The 22,266-nt window shown below is 30.6% G+C and overlaps 2 protein-coding genes across 2 annotated transcripts; both read right to left on the bottom strand.

Annotated features, from left to right (window-relative positions):
* Nucleotides 1-3,283: 3,283 nt before the first annotated feature.
* LOC113865060 (probable E3 ubiquitin-protein ligase LUL4) lies at nt 3,284-9,792 on the bottom strand. Its single transcript, XM_027499417.1, has 3 exons — nt 9,131-9,792; nt 4,634-5,138; nt 3,284-3,877 (listed from the first exon to the last, which is right to left on the bottom strand). Exons 1-3 carry the CDS (start codon nt 9,640-9,642, stop codon nt 3,764-3,766), a joined length of 1,131 nt encoding a protein of 376 aa, XP_027355218.1. The 5' UTR covers nt 9,643-9,792; the 3' UTR covers nt 3,284-3,763.
* Nucleotides 9,793-12,984: 3,192 nt separating this feature from the next.
* Nucleotides 12,985-15,364, bottom strand: LOC113852153. Its single transcript, XM_027482399.1, has 2 exons — nt 14,986-15,364; nt 12,985-13,325 (listed from the first exon to the last, which is right to left on the bottom strand). Exons 1-2 carry the CDS (start codon nt 15,362-15,364, stop codon nt 12,985-12,987), a joined length of 720 nt encoding a protein of 239 aa, XP_027338200.1.
* Between the last annotated feature and the right edge of the window lie 6,902 nt (nt 15,365-22,266).

The raw sequence follows: 22,266 nt of genomic DNA, 5'->3' as shown, positions 1-22,266 counted from the left end.
CGTAATTATTTTTTATTTTTTTAATTTATTGATAAAAGCTACTAATTAGCCAGATTTAAAAAAGGAAAAGTAACCCATAAAACCAGCTAACCCTTTGGATACAGATCGTTGATCACGTTCCATGTTTCTTTAATTTTTTCTTCAATTTCTAACATGCACCTTTATTTTTTCGAACAAATTATTTTTAATATTTGCCCTTCTTGAAAGCCTAAACCGTGATCTTACCCTTCTGGTTTTGTCCTTTGGTTTTACCCTTTATCTCTTTGAGCACGTCACTTCAACCCTCAAAGAGTATTTGTAATGGTGACTAATTAAGACCAAAACAACTTAACCTTTCTTGCCTTATTCTAAAGAAAGAGACATTAGGCTATAATGTAAGTGTGTTTTGTATAGTTCAGTAAGTCAGTAGTATTAGGCTTTGATTGAAACCAAGCTAGATGAAAGTGAACCAAGTATGTGTACTGTCTATCTATTTGTACACATAATTGCAAAACCTTGTGTGAGATGGGTATGGTGGATCCCAGACTAAAGAAAAGGTATGGTGCATCTCTTGTGGATTTGTTCTGACCTCAAACACCACCGAATCCACAAATGTATAATAAATAAATAAATAAATAAACTTAGCTATATATATGATCGTGACAGGCACAGCTATGATAGCATGGATTTTACATAAGTGAAGGAGTGGTGGGTAATTGTTATTTGAGTTGAATAGGGCCATCTATATTTGGTGATATGATTTTACAGATTTTGTCTCCAAAGTTTCTATTGGGGAATGACTTGGGGAGCCATGCAAAGCCATTGCCATTTACGTTGAAGACTTCACAAAAGCAACCACATGGTCTTAATTTGGACAGTGATTGATGAGTGAGAATAAGATTTTGCACAATAAGAGAGGAGGGGAAGGGGGCTATTTATTGAGCCTCACCTAGAAGAGTACAGTTGCAGTTGCATCTCACACATGGCCTGTTCTTTATCTCACTAGATTTTAGCATGGTATGGGAAATTAATAATGGAGTGCAGGTGTTGAGAAGCTTTTACCACAAGGGAAAAGTTTTGATTCTTGTACTATTCCCAATCGTTTTGTTCTATATATACTTGGGAAGTTGGAAGGGATCAAGCATATGCTTTAATTATTACCATTATTCCAAACATAATGACATTATAAAGAAGCAAATGCTAAAGGGAGTCAACAATTCAAGGACAAGTGATTTAGGTGAATATCTGGTTGCCACATTTTTCTTTGGTCTGTATATTCAGGCATTTCATGAGGTTTTGAATTTGGTTAACTTCTTTTCTTGCAAAAGATTGCACAAGATACCAAAATGTATCAAGTCACTGTCTTGAAAAATTTTAGGGAGTTAGATCAACTTTGGGTAGTTTGGTACCTTACCCTGATTATTGGTTTTGAACTTCATCTCTTTTGCTAGACCAAAAGATAAGCTCGTCAATTTTTTATAATATGTTATTATATGGTGCGCCGGCTTTGGCACCAATAAGAACTTACAGCGTATAGTTAGTATCTATATTTTTTCCACCGAATACGCTCTACAATTTTAACCATGTTTCGGCACAAAATGCCTTATTTGTGATCTGATTCTTGTTTTAGTTCCCCCGGTTCTCAATTTTTTCACATAATTGAGTATAAAGTATATCACTAATTCTATTGCACCACATTTCTTCATAAGGAATAATTAAATCATGTATGGTAAGCGACAATTTGATAATTAGAGACAGACTTGTAGTGCCTTATAAGCCAATATAAGGTTGAATAGCACATTGCTAGATATGCCATATACTAAGCAATAATGAAAATAATGGGTCTGGAATTTGATGCCCGTAAGTTTCTTGCAGTCACCCATAAATTGGGGCTTCAGGTGTCACCATTTTTCAAACCGAGCGTTACACGGTTACATGCGTAAGGGATTTTGAAAACAAAAAGACATTTCATCAGAAACTCTACTCATGTCGCATTATTTGCTGGTCCTACACTTGAGTGAAAGAAAGAGATAAAGCGGAAAGATATTCAAGTATATGCATTTTCAAGATTCAAGAGTCCAATTTCACTTTGCAAAAGCTAAAATGAATAGCATTGAGTTTGTGGGCTAGCCCAACCTGACTTGCTCCAGTCCACTTAAGTATGTGGGTTGAACAAACCGGGACACCAAAGCAAACTTGGCCCATGCCTGTTTTTATTTATTTAATTATTTTGCTTGTAACAATATTTAATTTCTAGATTAATCCAAATGATTGTGTAACAGCCAAAAATAAAATATTTTCAATTTTTTTTAGCTCAAGGTGGCTAAATATTTTTTTTTCACTGAACAGGTTGGATAATTTGCGAGTTTTATTCTTAAGAATAATATTCCCAGAAACACTACCAAGAATGTTTTTTTTATAGAGTAAACATGTTAGGTTAAATTTTGATATTCTTAAGAACATTTTGAAAATCCAAATGATAAAAGAAAAAATAACAAAAATATAAGCCACTAATAAAAGTATATGATAACTTCTAACATTCCCATAGAAACGTAATATTCCCATCCATTATCGTGGGAATAAAAGTCAATTAAAATATAAAAATGACTCATTTTTAAAAAGTATATTTACTTTTTTAAAAAATAAAAGTAACAAATATGAAAATGGTACGTTCCCAAATTCATATTCCCAGTAATAATTTTGCAAATTTAAACACACACAGTAGTACAATCATTGCAAATCACATTCCTACCTCTAAAAGTACGCATCGATTTTCCTCGTATCTACTTTAGAAGTTTGACTCACTAAATAATAATTAAAAAAAAAACACTTTAGAAGATAAAATGTACTAATACTATTAATTAAAAAAACTAATACATATGATTATAACTAACTTTAAAAATTATTATACGCATTTAATTTTAATCAACATCTCAATGTTAAATTTTTAATTGACGACTATAAATATCCTTTACCTTTTAACATACACCCCTCATTTTAGTAAATTTGGATCCCTTAGTCTTACCCATTTGTTATCAATTTTCTTCGTCAACAAGCTGAATATCAACCTGTGGTTCAAAAGTATTGTACATAAAATCTCTTTATTACCTATGATCAAACTCATTTACCTAACAATTAATCTGAAGGTTTAATAAACAAAAATTGTCCTCCCAATGAATTTTTTTAGATGCCCGAGTGAATCTATTAAACACAAGATGTGCCAGGGGAGCAAGACGGAAAAATTGATTGCAACGCTTAAGATTTTGTATTGACGACAAAAAAAAAAAAAAAAAAAAGAAACATGCCTTGGATCTTGTCCTCTTTATACTCAATATATCACATTAATCAGAAAGTCCAACACATGGAATCAGTTTCAAATTTGACCAAACACATGATTGAAAAGGTCATAACTTTCAATCGTAATTCTGGGGACCAAGCCAGGTGTTATTTCATTTCTCCCTTGTTCAGCAAACACTGGTAAAAGATCTATCAAACACCATTAAGACAAAAAAAAAAAAAAAGAACTAGGGAAAAATGATCACCTGTACAATATAGATGACATGGGAGCTAACATTCAATCACATGAAATGCGGATATGATCTAGTTTTTCCGTCGAACACATCACACAAAAATTATAAACAAATTATTGACTACAATTTACAAGAAAATAAAAAAAAAATTGCTATATATTACCTGACAGCAGACATGTAAAAAGGGGGTGGATTTTCTTAAGAGGAATTTATTTGGTGCCATTTAATTCAACTTAGCTTAAGGAGAGAAAGTCTCATTGATTGGCATTGTTCACCTTGATCTCTATGAGTTCCTCAATAGACTGACGGCATATAGGACATTTATTGGATTGAAGTCGCAGAGCTTTTGCACACTCACTGCACATACACTGGGAAAACACAACAGATGTAAAGTGTTAATAATCAATGTAGAAAAGGAATGCGGAGCCAATTTGGATATATTTCTAAACAAATACTCCTAGCAAAAGAAAATAAAATAAATCAAGGAGGTAATATGAATCAATCTTCTCATGAATTAAATTCAACTTCTATAGCTCAACTTTTTCAAAACCTTCTCATCTAACTTCCCATAAATACTTATAAACTTAACCAACTTAGCATTCTTGCCTTATAAAAGTCTAAAGAATAGGGTATTACAATTAAAATGCTATCATAAACTAGAAGTTAATTCAAAATGGGTCATAATGTTAAATAGAGTCATGACGTGAAGTAGCAACTATCTGTAAGTATCTCCCAATCGAGCAATTAGTATATTCATTGTTAGTCAGAAACAGACAAAAGCACTATATATTCACTTCTCTCATGGTATAAATATGCAATTATAAATATTCTGCTTCATATGACATGCAACGAGCTTACAACGTTTAAAGCAACTTAACAGGAAGAAAAAAGGTAATATAAGGATCACAAAAGACCAAATTTACATTTTTAGAAGATTAATCTCAAGCTCAGTTTTTTATATGAACACTAAGCAAATATGTACACTATTATCCATGTTTATGTGTCTGCCTGAAACAAAACATTACACATAATATCCAATACAAATCCTAATACATTAAAATGCCTTTGTTTCTTGAAACTGGTTAAGTACTCAATATATCAATAGATTTGATATGAAATCTTACCATATGTCGACAAGGTAACACTGCAGTATCCTTTGGTTCAGTCATGCATATTACACACTCCTTCCCAGGATCATTGTCATCAAAATCTGTTGCAGCTGAGCTTCCTATTCCATATAACTCTCTCAACTCATAACGAACACCATCAATCCACAAAATCTGCCTAACTACTTTTATCTGGAAAGGACCACCACTGTTACTTTTCTCTAAGACACCCTGAGTGATTTGCATGTGAGGGGATGCATCTTGCAAGGAATCACCAGGAGTTTCATCTGCTGAGGGACATGTTTCAGCACATATTACCAGAGGAAAGACATCCTCTCCAGGTGAGGGCTTTGAAAGATCATCCAACTCAAAGAAGCCTAGGTCAATCCCTGTTCCTGCAGGCTGAGCAAATTTCTGGCCAACTCCTTTCTGAAAGGGGATTCTGATTGGCTCAAATGCATCAGGAAATAATGGAACAAACCTACATTTTTCTTCTTCCTTGGCAAAGTAGAAGATAGTAATGCTGCAAATTACAAATATAAGGAGTAAAGAAGTTACATAAGCTAAAATATTTCATTAAATATGCAATATTTACTCAATCTTTAAATATTCACATTTTACAACAATCATTTCATATAATTAATAAATAAAAAGAATCACAACTTCAACATAAACTGTGGTTTCTTATTTCTTCTCTTATTGGCACTTGAAATGATTTGAAAACTTGAATAATTCAAGCATTGTAAGCTTGCTTTTAATACCTACATGAAGCTGCTCAAAATCATAATATAGGCAAAATTGAAATTTCAGAGCAGAAAAAGATGTAATAATGAATGTTACTGTATTGGGTTCTTTTTCACATGACGTACGCATAAGTAAATTGACAATGTGCTAAGTAAATTGAAGATGATGTCATATCATAAGTTTCTAAGTTTAAGTATTTGGAATATATTTTATAGAATAATTAAAAATTAATGAAAATGTTACATAGAGAATATAAGCTGAGTAATTAAAATGAAAAAAAAAAAAAAAACACAGAAGGTTATTTGTAACCGTAAAGTACTTATCAAATGCAAAGAGGAATTTTATCAAATTGTAATATGATAAACTATTCAATATGAAAATGAATATTAGGCTTTAAAGGAACTACACAGGGAAAAAAGTGAGAGCAGCAAAAAATGAAAATGTTCAGGTTGATTTGTGGCCACACACAAACAAAAAAATATACAAAATAATTGTTTATGAAAAAGACTAGGATGACAAACATTGAGGAGAAGATGACAAAAAAAAATCAATTAAGATAGTTTAGACATGTGAAAAAAAAAAAAACCTACAAAAACATCAGTGAAGAGAGTTGATTGTATGATCCTTAACCTTGCGCAAAAGAATAGGAGACCAAAAGGAATATTGGAAGAAATCCTCAAAAGAAATCTCACAATAATTAAGATTTTTAAAAGACTAAATTTTAGTCCTTAAAATTGTGAATGTCAATCAATTTAGTCATTAATTTTACAAAAATCTCACTTTAGTCTTTAATATTTTTAAAACACTCATTTTAACCATTTTACTCTATTTTTTGCTGTTATTTTATATAAATAAGGACTAAAATAAATATCATTTTATAAAGTCAAGGATCAAAGTAAAGTTTGTGCAATTTCAAGGATTAAAATGTTTGACATTTATAATTTGAAGAACTAAAACAATTATTTACTCATTTATGAAATTTTGGTTTTCAACCCAACTTGATAACATTGTGTGATCCATGTAGTCATTTCCATTTAAAGGGATAAGGGTTTGTTGTTGTCATTAAGTTTAACCATCAGTCATGTAAAGATAATATTTTCTTGGACTAATGTATGACTAAAGTACGTATTTTACATTTTGGAGAAAATCATTAAAAGGGATTTCACAATAAATAACATTTTTAAAAATTTGATTTTCAACTAAATTCAATAACATTGTATATCATGTAGTTGACTTCACTTAATGAAATAAAAATTTGTTGTTGTTAACTTTAAACATCAGCCATGTAAAGATTATATTTTCTTGGACTAATGTATCATGTATGATTAAAATACTTATTTTACATTTTTCAAGCTCATTCAACCAATAGTAGTAGTATATTTTATTTGAAGAAGCAATTAAGCAATTTTTGTTGGCTGGCATGTGGAAAACTTCTGTTGAATTCACATGCGCATCCTAATTAAGATAAAACACCAACAAGTTACCTTATTGACTTCATCCAGTTCTGGAAAGAAAATGTAAGCCATTAAAAATAAGCTTTTATACTTTTCAATTTCAAACTGAGCATAACTAGAACACATTTTAGAACCCAGGAAATGCCTCTCACAGAAAAATTAACCATATTTATAATACATGTGCAGGAAGGAGAAGCCTTTTTTTTTCCAAGGAAGATTACCTCCCAGTTGGTTATTTTCTAAGTCCTGGTATGGTTCAAAATTAGGAGATTATTCAACCCGGAATGGCAACGAACCACATATTGACACCAAGGTAGTTAAAATCGGGATTTTACTTTAAATCATAAAAGAGAGTGAAAATCGTAAATCGTAAAATCGTAGATTGAATCGTAAGATTTTATAAATTCATATATATGATATAAATTCATGTTATTCATATAAAATATCATAAATTAAGAGAAAAAAGCTTTAAATCAGTAAAAGCACTTAAACAATGTAGCACTCACAAATCATAATTTATTCCATAACAATGTAATGCATTTACATGAGTAAAAAATAGACCAGAACAGAAAATATGCAAGAACAACAACAATAGATTTAGTTGTAGACCAGATTGCACGCACTAGGAGGACTATTGAATGTTCACAACAATGTTAGGGTTCAAAGCTGCTAGAGGCAAATTAGATTCCATAAAAAGGAGATATATGAAAGAGGCATCAGCTACGATAGGGTTCAACAAAATAGACTTTGCGGGAAATTTTTTAAATCGAAGTGAAATCGTGAAATCCCATAATTTGAGAAATTTTATGATTTAAATCGGGATTTTACAAGGATTTTACTCAATTAGGATTTTATCCACGATTTAAATCGGTGAGACTTCCAAAATCGTAAAATCGTAAGATTTTAAGATTCAAATCGGGATTTTAACTACCTTGATTGACACTATAGCAAACTTCATTCATGTTAAATTGGATCATAAGGGATAAAGATGGCTTCTACAGAAACATTATAAGTATGAGATGTTAAAAATTATATTATAACTAATAATCAAAATTCAGAAGTCATTGTCATGACTAAACATTCAAATTTCAAATATATTATGGCCTAGTTTAGGGGAACTTTTAGAGAAATTCTTATAAAAGAAAAAAATAGTATAAAAAATGAATAATTTTTTTTTAATAAGTTAAAATAACTTATTTTTTTAAATTTTAAAGAAGTTAAATCAGAGAATTTCTCAAAAGATGAAGAAGTATAAATTGTTTTTAATTTATGAGTGAAGTTTTATTTATTTTTTATATTAACTTTTTCTCTAAATGTATACCTATATCTTAATCATTCAATAATAATCGTAATTCCCCAATCATATCTTCAAGATACAAAACAGTGAAGATTGAATAATAGAGACAGCGTTTGATGTGTGACCAGACCTCTGAGAGAATGGGAAGAAGTAGTGGGTAGTAGGAACAACTGGTAGGTCATCAGAAAAATTCTGAGTTGCTGGAAAAATGGTTATTTTATCCAGAAAATGTCATAAAATGAAAAAGAAGAACACGACAAACAAAGAAAGCAAGAAGGATGCGAAGGAGAGGCTGGTCTGAGTTCTTTGAACACTATTTGATCTCAGAGGAGACCAAAAAAAAAAAAAAAAAACAGAAGGGAATGATCACAAATAGAGGCATATAGTGGTTTCTCACATAGAGTGAAATATCAGCCACTAAAACAGCAAAATGGACTACTATTGGTCGCAATTCACTTTAATAGAGAAATGTTCCGCCACAGCTCCTTTATGGTAATCAAGCCAGGGCACTGCAACGCTGAAATGGCGCAGCTACTGGCTACGATTGATAACTAAGGTTATAAATATTTTCTGTACTGTGCATGATAGAAATCTTACCCGTATATTTTGCTGATTTAAGATAAGAATTAAAGACATAGTTATGGTATTAGTAGCCTACAAAGTTCCGGTATCATCTGAATTCAGATAGACACAATTTCCTTGTAGATACCTTGCCAAGAAAAATGGAGTGGTTACGAGTCACAGTAAAAGTTTTCAGCTGGCAAAAATTAGTAGAGCTTGAAAACTGGAAACACAACCATTCTCCATAACAGGACCACAGCAAAACAACCGCACACATGTCCAAACTTGAAAAACCACATCTTTAGGCCCAAATTTCAAGCATCACAACGGAACTAAAAGCTTTCAGAACAACCCATCATCACAAATTGCAAAGTTCATCCATAAAACGCAACACAGAATCATAACCCAATCGAATTTACACTTTCCAAAAGAAGGGGGATATGAAGAAGAAACATTTACCTCCCATCATAGATTGCATCAAAAACGAAAGAAAGGAGGTGATGATCGGGGTTGTGATCATCAAGCTCAAGACGCAAGGTGTCTTTATGGACATTAACATAGTTTCTGATCTTCTTAGCAGTTTGGTGGTCAACATAAGGAGGAGGGGTAGAAGCAGAAGGACGAATCGCAGGCCAACCAGAAGGATGAGGCTGATTCACATAGAAAGGGTGGTAATGAAGACGATTCACAGTAGAATTGGCATAGTTGGTGTAATCATTGGGATTGGAGTAATAGAAGGAATGGGTCTGAGGTTGAGGTGGTGGTGGTGGTGGAGGAGGGGGCAAAGCAGGGGGAGAAACATAATTAGTGCAGTGAGGGGTGTAAGGGGTTGTTGAAGGGAAATAGTAGCCTTGCGGCGGAGGGGGTGGCGGAGGAGGAGGATGAGATTGTGGAGGGTAATAGTATGAGGGTGGTGGAGGTGGGTTCTGAATGAAATTGTTTCTTCTTCTGCTACTCCATGAGATACCCATGTGATGGAAGTGATCAAATTCAGAATCAGAAAGAAAGATAGTTTAATGGAGAAGAAGAAGAAGAAAGGGTTTTGGTGTGGTGTTGAAGAAACACAGCTGCGAATCAGATGCGTTAGAAATTGAGGTGAGGTATCTCTGTATCTCTTACCCACCTTTTTCTTTCTCTACTCTTTCAACGCAATTCTAATATTTTGTTAATTATTATTTTCCTTTCCCTCGGTTTGAGCGGTCTAAAAAATAAATAATCATTAAAAAATATGTTAACTGTTGATATTGTATTAATTTTAAATATATAAAAATAATGACATTAAAAGTTTTATAACTTAATTAAATTTATGTATAAGTTTCTATTTATTTTAGTATTTATAATTACATTTTTTAATTATAATTATTAAATTTTTAAATATTTACTTACATAACTTTAAATAAATAATGTATGTACATAAATTTACATATACATTAATATTATAAAGATTTCAAAAACTATAAAAATATTAGTTATCATTGTTAAATTATTTTCTCTTTCTCTTTACCATTTATCATATTGTTTTAGGCTAATGGGAATAAATATTTTTTTTATCATCATTCATTTAATTAAAATTTAAGATATTATAATTTTATGATAAAATAAAAATAATATTAAATTTATGTTATTCAAATAATTAAATTAGTTATATATTTGTATTTAAATAATAAAAATAAGCATGATAGTTATATTTATTTTATTTTATATTAAATTATTTAAATATTTGTATTTATTTTAAATTCTTTATTAATTTGAAAATATATTTTTTAATTATATCATTATTTATTATTAAATTTTTTATTAAGATATATACATTGATACTAAATGACATATAAAATAATAATAATAATAAATAAGAAATAATAACCAATAATAATACAAAATTTATGAAAAGAAATTATAAAGGCATTTTAAATTTTAGTAAAAATTATAAAAATAAATTTTATAAAATAGTATATACAAATATCACTATTGTTTAATAATAATAAAGCTTTACATATTGAAGAAAAAAATATATAAATAATTTTTTATTATTAAAGTAAAAATTTATGTATAAATGAATTAAAATAATAATTAAGATATTAAAATTTGAAAAAAAACTATAAAAACTAATTATGTAAATCGTGATCAATTTGATATGACCACAAATTAAATTAATAAATTTTAATTGATAGGCATGAAAAATTATTAAACGCTTGATATAGATTAAATTAAAATAATAAAAATTGTGGAAAAATAAAAAAAAATTATTGTAGAAAAAAGTACACGATGTATTAAAAATCACTTGAGAATTTTTTTAATTTTTTTTAAATTATAAATATTTTTTATAAGAGATAATTTAAGTTGAGTAAAAAAAATATCCTTATAAATATAAGAAAAATCATATTGTGCATTACTAGGGATGGAAATAAGTAAGGTCGTCCAATAAGAGCCTACTACTTGACCTTTTTAAAGCTTAGCCTATTTAATTAATAGACATAATTTAAACTTTTTAAAAAATTTAAATTAATTAAATAAGTCAGTTTTGAGTGTAAAAAAACCTATTAAACCTATTAGAATAACCTATTTAAAATTTATAATAATACATTAAATGATTTTATATAAAAATTAAAATATAATAATATATAAAAATTCAATTTTGTCACAAGTATAATTTGACATGAAAATCAAAGGCAATAACTTCTGAAAATATTTTTAAAAAATATTTGAAATAACTATTTTAAAAGTATTTTTATTCTAATAATATATATATTTTTTATTTTAAAGGTTGATAAATAACATGAAGAGATCTCTTTAAAAATCTGATGTCTTATTTGTTATTTTTTATTTACTATGAAAATATATTATAATTTGTGCATTTGCTAATTTTAGGTCTGAAATTTATTTAATTATATTGTGTTTGTTGATTTAATATATAAGACTTTATGCTACTAGATTTGCTTAAAGATTTATAAATTAATGTTTATTTTATTATATTTTTTTGTATGTGTAGTGATTTATTTATTTAAATTAAGTATGTGATTGAAAAGTAATAAATAAGAATATGTAATTTTATTATATATATTTAAGGTGTTAATTTTTTTTAATAGTTTATTTAAATATAAGTCTTATAACTTTTAAAAGGACATACTTATTTAGATGATTTAATAATTTATTTTCTATTGAATATCTCACTAGGAAGGAGACTATTGAAAAAGCTAACAGATCAAAATCAGATTTTAAAAAGTGACTAGCTCTATAATAGGTAATAGACTAGACTTAAGTTTTAAAATTATTAAATAAAATTATTTATACAAAATTTAGCCTATTTCATCTCTATACATGACGAAGAGTGGTTTAAAAAAAAAATAAATCTCACTTTAAATGTTATTGACTCAAATTTAATATATATTTTATTATATACTCAAAGTTGTCAAATTTTACTCGGCTTGATTAGAATTATATGATAGTTAGCTACCCAAGCAAAATTGTCTTAGTAGAGTCATTATTAAAAGTTATGTTTATACTCAATATTTTACTGTAATTTTGATGATAGTTTTTTAAATATAATAAAAATATTTTTTAAATAAATTATTTAACAAGTACATTAAAATAAAAAAAACTTATAAATTATAGATTATTTTCATAAACTAAACTCTTTCTATTCCTGGTTTAATAATTTTCAGCATTACTAGTTCTTAGGATAAAAAATATAAATTTTATAAATCAGTTCTATGGATATTAATTAAAAAAAGATATTAAAAATTATTGACAAGAGTATATTTATAATAATTTTTAACAAAATATTTACTTTTAATTTCTTAAAATTAGTATTTGTTAAACAAATTATTTATTATATTAAAATTAACATGTGAAAATTAAATCAAGATCTAATGTACATTTATTTTTTATGTGCAATGAATTTAGTTACGTAGTATTCCTGTAAAGGATATACTCGTTCACTATAACTTTTGTTCTTGCATACTGCTGTGACGTTTTCATAGAATATTTCAAATTCTCCTTGTCCGTAAGGGGAGAGTACTTGCAATGACACTCCGACGGTCAAGTAAGTGTTCGGTATAGAATAATAAATGCTATTAAATATTTTGAAGTCTCCCTTTTACCTGTCCTTCTTACTTTCCTTTTCTAGGCATAATATTGGGCTAATGAGTTTGATGAGTCAGTCTTAAATTAACTTTCTAACTGTTTGTATAATTAACCTTTTCTTTATTGGTTATTTACCTTAATTAACTTTGTTAATTTATTTTGACATGACTGAAGCGATGACGGTACCACTCTTCTGAGAGTGAGGCCGAATGGGTATTGGTACCTTTGGTTCAGAGGTGAGGGCGAAAGGGTATTGGTATCACTTGTGCAAGAGTGAGGCCGAAAGGGTGTTGGTACTTCTCGTCTGAGAGTGAGGCCGAAAGGGTAGTGAAGCGGAAGGGGTATTGGTACCACTCGTCTAGAGGTAAGGCCGAAAGGGTGTTGGTACCTCTCATCCGAGAGTGAGGCCGAAGGGGTTGTGAGGACGAAAGGGTGTTGGTACCTTTCGTCAAGAGGTGAGGCCGAATGAGTGTTGGTACCTCTCGTCCGAGAGTGAGGCTGAAGGGGTTGTGAGGCCGAAAGGGTGTTGGTACCTTTTCTCCAGAAGTGAGGCCAAAGGAGTGTTGGGTTCCTGATTTATTTAAGGATGACTGAATAGTGCCTTATCTGGTACACTTGCTCCCCAAGCCCGAGGAGATATGACGCAAGGGCTTGAATTAGGCTTTCTTTTAGAACTAGTAGGTACGAAGGTGATGTTGCCTCGTAGTTTGTGTTATGAAAGAAAAAGGTTAGGCTTTTACGATTGCTGATACTCATCAAATTTGACCATTAGGAAGATAGGTGACTCTTCATCTGCCCGATGCCTTCCACACTATAAAAGAGTGGGTTTGGGCAATGTGGAATGCTTACTTTTGCTCTGCACAAAAGGGGTCTATATTATTCTAGTCTGAGTCTTCTGCAATTTGCATTTCAAGTACGTGTGCCTAGCCATTTTTGAGTTTTGTTGTTAGTTTTTACAAATGGAGAGGAAAATAGAGTGGAAAGACTCATTATCGACATCTGGGTTAAGGGATAATTTGGGGCCGAGTAATGGTTTAATTGATGAGGTTAGGAGTGGTTTAATAGCTGAACCCCTAAATGGAGTATCAACCGAAAGAGTGAGCGGCTCAGGTTTTAAATGAAGTACTAGCTGAATATAGGAAAATCGCGGGGGATCATTAGTCTAAAAAATGAATTATGCCGAGGGGGTTTATACGTATTTTTTGTATGTTTTGGGCCATTAGCACCAATTTTTGTAAGACCTCAGCCTTTTAGTGCCTTCATTTGGAATATACAAGTTTCTTTCTTAATAAAATTTTGCTGTCTAATGAAATTTTTAGTGACAACATTATACATGACTAAAAACTGAACAAGTTAAAAATGATTGGTAACCATAATATTTGCAGCTAGTTAACACTTCAAACCGAATAAGTTACACAACAGTAATAATTCATAGTAAGCGTCTACGAATATTTTAACCGAATGGGTAAATGTAAAGTCTCCCTTAACCAAGAGGAGTTGTTAGGAGATAAAATAATCAAACCAAGTGAGATTCTTGGAAAAATAAACACTAACTGAGATAAATTGTAGAGAGGAAATAATTGAATCTTGGTTAAGGAAGATATCCGAGAGGTGATGACAATTCAATCTTAGCCAAGAGAGGTACTCAGGAGTGAATATTTAATTTGACCTTAGCCGAGTGAGGTACTCGGGAGGAAATTTTGATTCAACCTTAGCCGAGTAAGGTACCCGCGAGGGAATAATAAGAGATTGTTAACTTGTAAAGAAAGTTCTGTCGTTTTATTGATGAAGTGTCTCATTAAAGACCTTATTTGAAAAATCTTTTTTCATGTTCTTTTAAGAGGACAAAACTCGAGTAAGAAAATAGTGCACTAAATTTACAAAATACAATTTCTAGCTTGAGTGGGAGTGTTTGTGCGCTTCGGTATTGTCAATATCTTTGTTGTTAAAGCTTGCTCAAGTACCCTAGATCAATTGGTGTTTAACATTGTGTAACTCGCAGACCTAGGTCCCTTTAAGAGACGTTCAGTTCTGATCTTTTGGTCTTTATTTTTGTGTTTTTTTCTTGCATATTCGTTCCCTCCAGATTTTCTTCAACTGGGTACTTGCTCCATCCGAGCTTGGTTGCAGAACTCGGCTAGTTCTTCCATTTGCATATACTTGGTTGCTTGGCAAAGTAGTTCATCTATGTCAATAGGGGTTTTTTTTGCAGATACTATTGACAAACAGACTTGGCCTAAGGGCTGTTGTGAGATGGTGCATCGCAGTTGTCGGATCCAAGTTTCGGATCGAGAGGGTCGTTTGCCCGAAATGTTCCATAAACGTCTTGAGTGTTTCCTTCTTCTCCTGACGAATATTAACTAAAGCCAATGAGGTCAGTTGATGAGGATGACTGGTGGCAAACTGCAAATTGAAGTGCGTGACAAGCGTCACAAACGAGTCTATGGAAGCGGACAGTAATCCAGTGAACCAGTTGAAAGCTGGTCCACAGAGTGATGTCGGGAATGTTCGACATAGTAGGGCATCATTGTTAGTGTAAAGGCCGACTTGGGTAGTGAATATATCCACGTGCTCCTCAGGATAAGAAGTTCCATCATATTTTTCCAACATCAAACTTTTCCATTTGTCTGGTAATCTCGCTTCTAAAGTCTGCCGAGTAAAGGGGTTACGGCTTGTAAGTATAAAATTTATTATTGTTAGTTTAATTTAAATTAAATATATAAATAATATATTTATTTAGGAAATTATTATTATTTTGTTTGAATTTAGAGTAAAAATGATAAGAATTAATTATTTTTCATTTGTAAGAATGCATAATAAGTTGAATTGTTATTATTTTATATTAGAATGACAGAGTTTGTAAAGAAATGAAGGAATGAGTTTCACAAGAAATAAAAAAAATGATTCAAATCAAACGAGGATTAAGTTTTAAAATATTTAAAAAATTTATTAAAATTTATATCAATCATAATCAAGTTATTTTTAAATTAATTTTATATTCTTTTACCAATAAAAATGTTAAGGAGTACATAATTTTGGAGAATATGATAATGAAGATATTGATTGTATGATAAGTGTAACATCTTGATTTTTGCGGGTGTAAAGCAATTTTCTTTTCCAAGTAATCCAATTTATTTTATAAATTTTTATGATTTTTAGTTAAGAGGTTTTAAAATAAAAGTATTTATTTTTATTTCATTAAAATAATTTCTTTCTAAATGCATGTTTGATTTTTAAGAAAAAGAAAATTTCTAATGCTTTAGAGGTTGTCTGGGAAGGAGGTTTTGAAGGGGAGGGTAAAATTTATATATTTAAATAAATATATGTAAAATTAATATTGTTTAAAAATAAAATATATAAATTAATATATTAACAAAAACTTAATGTATTTGTCATCATAAATAATATATAATTTTTTTAAAATTTAAATTAAAAAATATGTCTTTCCTTCCAAAAACCTCCTCCTAAATATACCCTTAAAGTATTTAAAAATTATTTAGTAAGTTATCTCAAAAGTTTTGACTCTTGAGTATTACCTTGAGAAGACTCTTTAAGTGGATTTGATTTGTAAATCTAGCACATATGAATGGGGGGTGGTGTAGTGGTGGAAAATCAAATCCAATAGGGTGAAAACTGCCGCTCTTCACGGCCAAAAAGCTTGAGTCTTTCCCTATCCATGCATTTGTTTTTGCATGGTGAAGAGGAACCTTAATTGTTCTTCTGGATACTAAAACAAGGTACAAACCCTTTCGCATATATCTTTCTCCATTTTTCACATATCAAAGGCAAGGAGACAATGTTTCTACCATTCCTCCATGAGAAAGGTTGTGACTTTGTGTATACGGCCGCTATGTGAGGCATTTTTGGCCCTCTAGACATGGACCTTTTCATCTAATAATTACATATTTGATTTGTGCAAAGAAAAATCTTCCAAACGCACTTTGTTTCACTCAAAATAAACACCAAATTCTCAAGTTATAAGCAAAACAGTGAGACTTTCCTTTAATCTGGGTATTTTGCATTCCAACAGCAAAAGAGTTTGTTTTTTCTTTCTAATCTCCAAACTTAACATGCAATTACTTCTCTGTATTTCTTGTAGAAATACCTTTCTAACAGTGTATCCTAAGTTATACTCCAACAATGTTCACCCTCTCTACCATCCAATGTACTAAGCCATTTTAATTTGAAGATTTTATTTTCATAAACTACATGAAAATGGTTTTCCAACACATATTTTTTATTTTAATTTGAACCTCATTTAGGTAACTTATGACATGAAAATACATAAGTGGTGCAAAGATGTAAAATCTACATGAACAACAGAGAAGTTTGGTTTTTATGCACTTATTTATGCATCAAAAAAGAATTTTAAAAGTTAATCTTTATCCTTAAGATCTTAGCTTTTTAACAAAATTTGAAGATCGTGATTCGAATATCATTTCAATATATTAGCTTAATTTTACAAATATCGTGTAAATATGAAAATTTTTAATTTTTTGCATGATCGTATCGTTGTTTTTAAATTTTTTTAAAATATAGTAGTTTTTGGTGAAATTAGTTCATAAGATTACGATGGACTCCTATATGAATTAGAACCCAAGAAATCAAGAAATCTCAAATTTTGAAAAAAAGAGACCTAAGAAAAAGAGTTTGCAAACCTACCTTACCCATAAGTTAAGGGAAAAGAAGTATTTCAAATAAAAAGTAAGAACTTGTGATATTTGTTTTTATTGTAATATTTTTGAGTCTCTACATAAAAATTTCTATCTATGTTTTGAAATGTATTTGTGAGTGTATTTTAGTTGTGAGGACATCATTACTTTATATTTAATTTTTGAATGGAGATTGTCTTATGAAACTTGTAATTTTCAAGTTTAGTTATTGATCCAGAAAGTTATTTTGATGGAGAACCTAATTGAAATGCTTGATATGGATGAGTACTCATGTTTAATCTATTTGAACAAAGTTACATCGATTGTTGTATTCTTTTGAAAGGTACGGTTTGGTGGATGTGTTTGACTATGTATGTAAATGTTGTTTGCAATCTAAACACTAGCAAGTGCACTAGTATTGCAGCAAGTAATGAGTAAATTTAAGATCCAAATATTGTCTCCACAGGAAATTTAGGTTTCAAGTACCACTTTACAGAATTATAACCATTTGAGCCATACGAATTTTGGAGGAGAGTTGTAACATACAAAAGCAATAAACTAAAACAATTAAGAGTAAAGAAAAACGTGCAGAAAACAGATCAATGAATGCAATGTGAGATTAGAAATGGATTGAAAGGTAGTTAGGAATTTACTTCACAAGAATGTCAATATTAATTCAATTATGCTTCTGAAAATTCAAGAACTTAATTAATTGACAACCAGTTTCGCATATCAATAGCCAAAGGTTAATCCCTTAACTCATTGACCCTAATAAGCAACTAAACCACCCTAATCCCTTAGGTGAAGTTCAATTTCAAGTTGCATTAAGACTTAGAACCTTAAGATTGCAGAATTAGGTCTCTTTATCCCTAAGAAATCCCTAAATTTTGTTTGCAAACTCAGATCAGAGAATCAAATCCAACTTCTATTGGTAAATGTTCCCCTTTGATGAACCATACGAATTTCCATTCATAGATTGCAAGAAAAGCAGAATTCACAATTCAATTAATCCAAGAACTCAAAATTCAAAAACAAGAGTCAAATCAATACATCAATTCAAGTTCCATAAACTCTTAACTACAAGAAAACTACTCAGCCATGGGAGAAGAGAAAGAGAAAGAAGAAGAAGAAGAAGAAGAACTCCAAGAAGCCATAGCCAAAAGCTCCAATCCGATTCCTCCTTTTGGAAGCTTCAAGACTTGACCCAAATCTTCTCTATCAATCTCTCTTAATGACAATTTAACAGAAAAACGAAAAATAAAACTGAACTCTAAAAATCTGGGCGCATCTGGTATTTATAGAAATTCCCAGATTTGTACGTTATCACTTTTATGAAAAATAGTAGCTACGCAGAAGGTTTATGGTTGCGCGTTAACACTTCTATGAGAAAAAGTGACTACGCGCAACTTTTCTGATATTGAGAGCTCTTCTGGAACTATTACTCTTGCTGATAAAAGTAACAACGCAGAGCTCAAGTGGTTGCGCGTGATCACTCTTATGAATAAAAGTGATTACGCGCAACTCGCCAAGTTGAAGGCTCTCTGGAATATTTACTTTCGATGATAATAGTGGTTACGCAGAGCTTTCCTGATATTTTGCCTCTCTGGAACGCTCACTTTTAATGATAAAAGTGGTAACGCCCATGCTTCATTTCTTCTTTGAGTTTTGGAGTGATCACTTTCACTGACAATAGTGATCGCGCCCAGCTTGCATTGCTTTGTTCTTGTGTTTTGGAGTCCAAACTTGCTACTTTCCTCTTCCTTTTCATCAAGCCTCCATTTTCATGAACCTTGCTCAAATTATTCCTTCAAAAACAAGATCAAAAACTTAATTTCTAAGCTAAAATTTCACAGTTTCTAAAATAACTATAAATTGAAAGAAAACTTCAAATCATTTTCTTTTTCTGAGTTTTTCTGCTTTCTTTATATATTTTCCTTATCAAATGAGTTAGAATTATGCTAAAATATCAGTAAAAATATAGATTCATCAGTAAAACACTAAGGATGTGCATATAAGCATTTGCAATCTGAGTAGAGACAATTTGTGAAATTAAGCCCTTTTAAGGGTGAGAAATGCGTAATAAAATGCTAAAAGAAAATCCATATGTAAGTATATGCACTTTAAGAAATTTGCCCTTGATTTTAACTTAGACCTTGAATTCATAATTGAACCTAATGGTTAAAAGTAAACTTTTGTGAATACTTGTTTTTCTTTCTTTTGGAAAATAAATGAGTAGTGTAACTCTAGATGGGTAATGGTTGAAACTTAAGAAAAAAGATGAAGTTAGTAAGCTTGGAACTCTTAGAGAAACTGCATAAGAGCATGTGTATAGGTACTTGTCAATTCTTTAATGTGGTTTAGAATAGTTGGTGAAAGGGATATGAGATCTAAAGTTGGTTATCACCCATGTATGTGATTAAAGGAGTAAAACTCAATGATATATACAACTATTTAGAAGGTAAATGTGTATGAATTTCACTCCTCTGTGAAGTAAGTCACGAGATTATTTTATAACTATTGTTGGTGAAGGATAAGGAGGATCTTAACGTCTAAGAAATTTAATGGAGTTAGGTGACTTACCAATAGCCTAATGAGTAATCTTAGGCCTAAACCTCTAGCTGAGAGTCTTTGTGTGATGCTTTTTTTATCCTAATTTTGTTATGAGACTTATCATGTTAATTGAGCTAGATCAATTAGTGGAGGTTCAAGTTTCCACCATACATGCAAAATGTAGATTGATTAGTGAAACTTTCAACAATTTATGAGCAATAAGATTGTTATGGATCTAAAGTTGTATAAGTATAAAAATGAGATTTTTGGCAAATCAAGAATTATCATTTGCATTGATTATGCATCATGTAGTTAAAATTATATTTTATTAAATTGTGAAAGTTATAACTGTTCTAATGTGGCATATTCTTGTATTTACTTTATTTTATTTCTTTTTCTAAATATTATTTACTTGAAAACATATCTCATTCTTTCTTTTCTTTGTTAAAATGTGCTATGGTGTTGGATCTTTCTTTTAGTTGTTACATATTTTAAGAATGGTCTTTTTCCTTCCTTTCCTTTGAGTTGAGCTAAAAATTCAACAAGAACCATGGTAAATGGATTAGACACCCACCTCGCATGAAATCCTTCTCCAGAGTTTTTGTAGAACACCTTAGTCTTTAACCCAAACACTTTTATTTTCTACATTCCTTTGGTTATTACTGTTCCTGTACTTAAACCATCTATAATAAGAGACTATCACTATTAACCTTGACTCTTCTAATGAAGTACCTTTATACGTCCCCATACCTAGAGATTCCTCATCCAAAGATTCAATTACCCGATGATCTCTTAGATCCTGTTTTAGGACTACTACTAGGAAGTTTGTACCCATCCCTTAATGTTATAAAATAGCCAAAAATTAGTTGGACCTTCAAATTCAAAAGTTCAAATTGAGGACCCTTCAAACACCAAGGAGAGGGAAAAGGACCCTTTAGAGGAATCCAGACTTGCTGATCAAATGCTTTTTTCTTTTTTGTTGTTGCTTAGCTACTTGTAGATTCCACAAGCAGTGTGGTGGAGGATTGAATAATTTATATATTGTTTTAGTAAATAGGTGTAATGTATTTCTTTTTGTAACTTTGATAGTTGCATATTGTGTTTTTATGCCTTCTAGATAATTTTCATTTACTCTTGACAATTGTAGGATTTATATATTAGGACTAGGTTTATGTTATCATTTATCCTTTTGAATTTTATTATGGATGGAATTGTATAGGCAGGAAATTTGGTTCTTTTAGTGCATGCAAATAATGGGTATGAACTCATTGGGTTGGTGGTTACACACTAAGTGTGTCTTATCTATGAGAAAATTAAATTGCCATGATATATTACTTATTATATCTTATATTATTAGTAATTGATTCATGAGTAAGTGAAGAGATATAAGTCCATTTATATGGTTATATCAATATTGAGTATAACCATATTATTCAAGTGATATTTTCCTATACTATGATTTTTGAATATGCAATTGAAATAGGATCTCGTGAGCAATTGTTAGTAATAAGAGCATGACATGTATTTTCTTAAATTATTGTCTATCAGGTGCACAAAAAATCAAGTTTTCATATTGCGACGTCACTTGATATATGTAATGAGAAATAGATCTCTCAATTCTTGATAATGATAATGATATATGTAATAAGTAGTAGATCGTTAGTAGATGTATGATAGGTTGCACCCAGGCTAGAAGGTATAAAACCTGAATTCTTTGAAGGTGTTGAGAAATTCATACGTGTTTGTTGTAATTCACAGTAATTCATCATTGACTAGAAAGTTAGGTGTCTATGTTTTAAGTGCAAGTATGGAAATTTGTAAGAGAACTCGTTGAAGAGACCACCTATGCATGGAGAGATGTCCAAGGAGACACATACTTGCAAGGAAGACAAAACTTTGTGGGTCGATATACGATCTCAGGCCACATATGTACATCATCTTTATTGACACTATATGTTATTATTAATGATTTATTAAATAGTTATCGAGACTAATATATAATTATCTGCACTGAACTGTAGGATGACTATGTTCAAAGGCTTGAGGAGGCATCTTCTCAAGATTCAGAGTCAATTGATGGGGATACTATGTGGCTAGAGACGGTGAGTGGCCTTTATAAATGTTGCATTTATGGCATGGAGGTTGCTTTGCAGACTCTATATCCCGTACATCTATCATTGAAAATGTCCTTTCACTTGCCCCTGAGAAATGGAGGACATGGTTCGCACTTAGGTCTATACCCTCAATGAAGAACTGTAGAAGTAGAATGAGGATATGTGGAAGACTAAGAAAAGTGCATGGAAGAAAAAG

This window comes from Abrus precatorius, unplaced genomic scaffold (assembly GCF_003935025.1).
Source record: "Abrus precatorius isolate BTA unplaced genomic scaffold, Abrus_2018 Scaffold10, whole genome shotgun sequence".
NCBI classification, from domain to species: domain Eukaryota; kingdom Viridiplantae; phylum Streptophyta; class Magnoliopsida; order Fabales; family Fabaceae; genus Abrus; species Abrus precatorius.
Note: the sequence above shows the minus strand (reverse complement) of the source record. Positions and strands in the feature narration are given on the sequence as shown.

Coding starts and splice junctions, on each gene's coding strand:
- LOC113865060 (XM_027499417.1), bottom strand. CDS start 9,642: ATGGGTATCTCATGGAGTAGCAGAAGAAGAAACAATTTCATTCAGAAC. Junction 5,139..9,130: donor GATGCAATCTATGATGGGAG/GTAAATGTTTCT, acceptor TGTAATTTGCAG/CATTACTATCTTCTACTTTG. Junction 3,878..4,633: donor TGTTACCTTGTCGACATATG/GTAAGATTTCAT, acceptor GTGTTTTCCCAG/TGTATGTGCAGTGAGTGTGC.
- LOC113852153 (XM_027482399.1), bottom strand. CDS start 15,364: ATGTTGGAAAAATATGATGGAACTTCTTATCCTGAGGAGCACGTGGAT. Junction 13,326..14,985: donor CACAACAGCCCTTAGGCCAA/GTCTGTTTGTCA, acceptor TAAATAAATCAG/GAACCCAACACTCCTTTGGC.